General features: G+C 36.4%; 1 protein-coding gene across 1 annotated transcript; it reads right to left on the bottom strand.

Annotated features, from left to right (window-relative positions):
• Positions 1–585: 585 nt before the first annotated feature.
• On the bottom strand, positions 586–5,563 carry LOC107863829 (chromatin modification-related protein MEAF6). The gene is made up of 6 exons (XM_016709990.2): positions 5,407–5,563; positions 5,242–5,336; positions 5,051–5,151; positions 2,653–2,722; positions 1,052–1,104; positions 586–909 (listed from the first exon to the last, which is right to left on the bottom strand). Exons 1-6 carry the CDS (start codon positions 5,417–5,419, stop codon positions 807–809), a joined length of 435 nt encoding a protein of 144 aa, XP_016565476.1. The 5' UTR covers positions 5,420–5,563; the 3' UTR covers positions 586–806.
• Between the last annotated feature and the right edge of the window lie 331 nt (positions 5,564–5,894).

The raw sequence follows: 5,894 nt of genomic DNA, 5'->3' as shown, positions 1-5,894 counted from the left end.
GTCAGTAAATACACCAATAAATAGTCTAATGGGGTCATGTAACCCCTGCAGAGTTCAGGCGCATTACAGCAAATTTTATCAAAATTTAGGTATATTTTAGACTTTTTCCCCTTTATTTCTTTTGAATTTTTTCCCCCCTAAACATGAAGACTAGATAGCCCCCAAAAAGAAAAGCAATAAGTTTTCCAAGAGGGAAAAAAAACTATTGTAGAAGCTCAGAGTTACGGTCCAAAGAGGACAAAAAAACACACGGGACCTAAAGAACACATGGAATCCGCATCCATGGATTCATCTGATCGCCATCTGGTCACGTAATTCAAAATTTCCTACATTTGAGTTTATTCAAACAAAACATTGTAACTCAGTGTACATTAAATTTCACCCTTGGAAGAATATCATTCATGAATCATGAGTTACTAGTGTTCTATACACAACCATAGGTAGGATTAAAAACTTGTGCCACAATATATGTTGCACATATTATAGATGTATCTGGAAGCACAGTATATTTTATTGAAATTTTGGTCCCGGCGAGAACCCACATGCCTGGAGAAGATTTAACCAAGTCTGAAATGACACTCAACAAGGAAAACAAAACATTCATATAATGTTGCTGTCAAAAACATATAATAGCAACAGAGAAACAAAATATTCACCCGGGATACAATTTCTTTTTAATCTGCTGTTCCTGGGGTGACTCAATACGACATAATGACCAGTCAATGCTAAAGAAATACAATTCTAGGCCGCCAAATATATTTGTACATGTCAAAAACGATCAATGTCATCATTCCAGATTGATAAACCTACATTAGATCTGGATCATCTTCATAATCATAGTCTGGTTCACTTGAATGCCTCATTCTCTTTGCATCTCTTGGACCTCCCCTGCCCTTCCTTTGTCTACCTCTGCAATAACAGACAAAAACCAGGGTACTCTATTGTATTAGAACTTGAAAAATAGATTGTCAAGTATAGGAGAAAAAGCAGTGAAACTGTCTATTTTACTCCTCAAACGACGGTAGTTATAGGATAAATATTCACTACTTACGGGCCATTGGCAGATATCCCTCCACCATCCCGACCAAGAGCCTGTTCCTCAGCCTGAAAATGTGGAAAGATGCAACTTTCATGTTCTATGAAAAAATGGAATCAGCACCACAACTTCATGTTGGATGAAATATGCATTGAGGTGTCATTCCACGACCATAGTCCATGGACAGTAGTTTCTCAATTATCTCGTTTACTTTTGGTCTCTTTTGGACAGAGAAAATCAAGGGGTTAAAAGGAGAGATTCCAGAAGTTGCAATTTAAGTTTCAAGTTGAGGTTTCGGTAATTGTAATTTAAGGATAGATGAAAGGTAGTAGTATACACGAGCAGCAACTAATGTCATGTCTTCAGAGTGCTATCTGAGCTATTTCCAAGCAAAATTAACCTAAATATCTTTTTTCTTTTTTGTGCTCAAATGTATTTGATTGTATTCACCCAATAGAATCTAAATAGGATTAGAAAGAGAACTTTTTATTATTTGAACGTACTACGTGGATGAGAGTGAGACTGTCTGATATGTTGCTTGGTAGTTGGTAGACTATGTTCTCTTTCTTTTCCACTCTCCTTATAGTTAACCTGGTCTTTTTCTTTCCGAGGGTTATCGTACTTTATGTGGGAGAGGAAGGGGATTAGTCTCCTATTCTCACCTTCTCCTCCTTTAGTAGTATTATTTTGGTATTAGCATCGCATCTTATTCTTCAATATTTACTACTTGTTGCCTCATTTGCTTTGAATATCTTTCTATTTTGTTGTCATTATTTTCTTTCTAATCCTGCTTTAGTTACAGTTCTTTTGAGGCGAGGGTGTATCGGAAACAACTTCTCTACTTCACAAAGGTAGGGCAAGGTCTGCGTACATCCTAGCCTCCCAAGACCCCACTTGTGAGACTACACTAATATGTTGTTGTCTTATTCAACCAAGAACAAGCTCAAACAGCCTTTTCCCCTAGACGGCCGCTACCCACTAAAATGGGTGATAGAAGACTTGTTCCCCTTAATCTACTTCTCTGGTGATTCATCTGAAAATTGATACATTCTCTGTTTCATTCCTTCCTTTTTCCATTTATGTTATGCTCTCTTTTCTTTCCTATGCTTTAACATGGTACTAAAAGGAGAATTTTGCATTGAAGTTAAACAGAATGAACTAAGATCTCTATCTTAAAAACATGACTATAAACCAAGAAGGTGGTTAAAGACGAGTGCTGATCAAATGAACACCTTGCTGTTGTTGCCCCAATGAAGAATTTCTAGCTTTAGTCATCTTTAATAAATCTTTTTGACATTCATATGAAGCGCCCTAACTTGCCTTACAATCTCTAGACATCTAAAAGATAGACATACATAGTCAATGGGTTACAATCTATTAGCTAACGAACTTTATCAACTATAAATCTTAACAAGAAACAAAGGCCAATATTGGTACAACAGCGAAAAGAGCATATGATCTTGCGAAATGACAGATATAAACTTAAAGACAAATTAAATTTGCATGCCATGCACAGAAACTCTGCTATGATTCCTAGTGTATAAGATTTTAAGATATAAATCCATCAACAGCGTTCAAATGTTTCCCCTTGCTGAGAAATACAGAAAAATACATACTGCCGGTGAGGTGACAGAGGATAAAGAAAAGAGCCTATCTTCAGGTTGAAACTTCCTGGACCGTTTCAAGCTGCAAAACAGAAAAAAGTACTTTCAATAAAGAAACATACTGGTGAACCTTAAATTATGGCCAAAAAATTTGAAACTTAAAACATAAAGGGAGATTCAGTAGATTTGTACAAACATAACTATATTACCAGAGGATTAGTGGAATAAACTAAAGATGATACTGTTCTATTTCCAAAGAATAACAGTTTCAATAACATTTCCAACATCAAATAGATGTTTGCTATTTTATTATATTATATTCCAAAAACCCCAGAACCCACTTTGTGGGTAAATACTGGGTATGTTGTTGTATATTCCAAAAATTCTGAAGTAAATGTATATCATACATGTTCCTTCACAGCCACTAAACAACTCATCTTTCCAACTTGTCTCATAATAGGCATGCGAGTCAAAGTAAATAACAAAAATAGGATGGAGGGAAGGATCCTTATATCACTGGTGTCCAGATTAACTTGAACGCATTTCGACTAATCCACTGGATGAACTGTCCAACCCACAAGCACATATTGCAAAGTATCCCGCCAACAAGACAAGACGAAATGGGCCCACACCAAGTGTTATTGCTGCAATTAAAACGTGGGACCTCCCTTCAACTATTAGTCCATCCCCTAGGGTGCAGGAATTATTAGAATTCTACTGACAACTGAAACGCTTAATCATGTGGATCTATTCAGCACAATCAGCCCAACTAAAATGTCAACAACATTGGGTTTATACCAATGTCTAAAAAGTTGTGGGTACTCTCATGTTGTAGAATTTATCTCTGAAAAGAAAACAGATTGCGACTATTGTTATTTCACACATTAACAACAAGATTAACACTCTTCCATACATCTTCTCTGGAAAAGAAAGGAGAAAAGACAGAGATGGACAGCAGAACAAAGCCTTTCAATAATGAGTCTAACAAGGTGAACACGAAACTAGCTCATTGACATCAATGATGAACTTTTCTGTCATTGTGTGGATATATACAATCACCTTTTACGAAGAAAAATCAAAATGCCAAAAGTAATCTGGATGTATTCTGCCTCCTTGTCAACATCCATCACAAAACATTGGCTATCAGAATTTTGTCCCATACTCTGACCCTATGGTTTAATCTTCCTATTACACTCCTGCCCATCAATCGGTTGTGCATGTAACTAATTTAACCATTTGTAAACAAAAAATTACTTGTCCATAGTATTACCATAATATATTGCAGTATAATTGGTTATATCAACTACAAAACATTATGGAACTACACTATTCTCTAGACACTAAGGACTTGACTTTTCTTACTTCTTAAGACAGGCATGAAAGGAATAGAAAGGAGAGAGAGAGAGAGAGAGAGAGAGAGAGAGAGAGAACAGGATTGGCATAAACGTAAAATCAGTATGATTTTTAGTCTCAACTCTTTCCATTTCTCTTCGAAATCCTTTCATCCAAACATACAACGCTGCAGGAAAGCAATCAACACAAGAAGCACTAGAGTACAACGAAACCTATATTCATTTCTCTAAACCAAGCCATCAACAATTATTATAATATGAATTGCTTAATCCCAAAAAAAGAAGGTCTTATGAAACAACTAGTCTTATTTCCAAAATAGTTGGGGTCAAGTAAATTAATTTTACATACCCGTTCACCATTCTACTTTATTCAAGCGCAATTCGTTGCAATATGAAACTAAATCCTTTATCCACACCCATCCTTAGGTGAACCCTACTTATGCTGCCTCACACCTAGGTAGCAATGGGATAAAACTCCTTTCTCATTTTACACTGTACTTGTGTGCAGATATACCGTGCCTAGAGGATAGAACTGGACAACTTATAACAAATAGCAAAAAGTTAATACTGCCTCCATTTCAATATATTTGTCTTACTTTCCTTTTTAGTCCATTTCAAAAAGAATGCCTCTTTCTCCTATTGACCATTCTTTAATTCCAACTTTCCACATGACATGTTTAAGACAAATAAAAGGGCATTTTGGTACATTTCATATATCTTTGTTTTTTATAATTGTGGCGTCCGGACCAGCTTGCGCACACCTTGACTAATTCCACGAGATACCCGATACCTCCCAACAACAACAGGTACCAAATAACTCTATGCACCCAGGTTAGGATAGACGAGAAGAAATCACCCCGTTGTTTTTTGGTCTCAACTAGTATTTGAACCTAAGACCTCATGGTTCTCACCCACTTTGTTGACCAGTACGACACACCCTTGGGTGCACATTCTACATTATCTTCAACCACAAGATTTTAAAAACTTTTTTACTTTCTTAAACACGGTGTCAAGTTAAAATCACACAAACAAATTGAAACAGACTGACTAAAACTTACAAGCTAGTACTCTTAGACGATGATAAAAATCCTTCAAAACCTTTTAGTACATTTCCACATTGACTTGGATCCTGCAGGTAAATAGTCTCCATGTCATAAACCTGCAAATCATCAATTAAAATTTCAGGAAACCAACATTGACCCTATACATAAAACACAAAAACAATAAAACCCCCCACAAATTTCTCGACCTGTTTTTCGAGGTTTCGGAGATCTTCATGAAGTTTGGCTCTTTTGGACAAGAGAGCAGCAAGTACTGCCGAGGGATTTGAGGACGTTCGTTGCCCTAAAATAGATTAATGGGTTATTAAGCAAAAATTAGGAAGAAAGAAGATAAAAAGGAGGGTTTGGTTTACCTTCGGGTTCCATTGAAATTTCTGTGGGAGATAAAGAAACTGTTTATATACGTTTCTGCTGACACCTTGTGAACCCCCTTCCGATCTTGGGACAAAAGGAGTGTTTTTTTTCTCGACGTTGACGTTTCCCTTGTTCGGGTTATTTTTTGGAATTTAGTTGTTGAAATAAAAAATATTCTTTAAAATGTGTAGCATTAAAGATTAATAAAATGAGTTATGAATATATTTTATGTATACCAACATGGGTTGTGGTATAGTGGATGGGGCTGCTTCATCCTTAATCGAAAGTCGAGAGTCGAGGTTCGATCATTGATATGGAGAAAACTCTGTTGGGAGTGCTGCCACCTAAATGGGCCCTACAACGCGCGCGATCCGGCTCCAATGTAGGCACCGGATACCGGATGAGAAACCAAAATGAAAAAGAATATATTTTATGTATAATTGTTGTTGGGAATGTCTATTTATTTATTTTACGAAATGTTAGGGTT

This window comes from Capsicum annuum, chromosome 3 (assembly GCF_002878395.1).
Source record: "Capsicum annuum cultivar UCD-10X-F1 chromosome 3, UCD10Xv1.1, whole genome shotgun sequence".
Classification (NCBI taxonomy): domain Eukaryota; kingdom Viridiplantae; phylum Streptophyta; class Magnoliopsida; order Solanales; family Solanaceae; genus Capsicum; species Capsicum annuum.
Note: the sequence above shows the minus strand (reverse complement) of the source record. Positions and strands in the feature narration are given on the sequence as shown.

What these genes read in the sequence shown, in the direction of transcription:
- LOC107863829 (XM_016709990.2), bottom strand. An exon ending in TCCGAAACCTCGAAAAACAG is followed by an intron (nt 5,152 to 5,241) that starts GTCGAGAAATTT and finishes GATGATTTGCAG; the next exon opens with GTTTATGACATGGAGACTAT. An exon ending in CCTCTGTCACCTCACCGGCA is followed by an intron (nt 1,105 to 2,652) that starts GTATGTATTTTT and finishes CCACATTTTCAG; the next exon opens with GCTGAGGAACAGGCTCTTGG.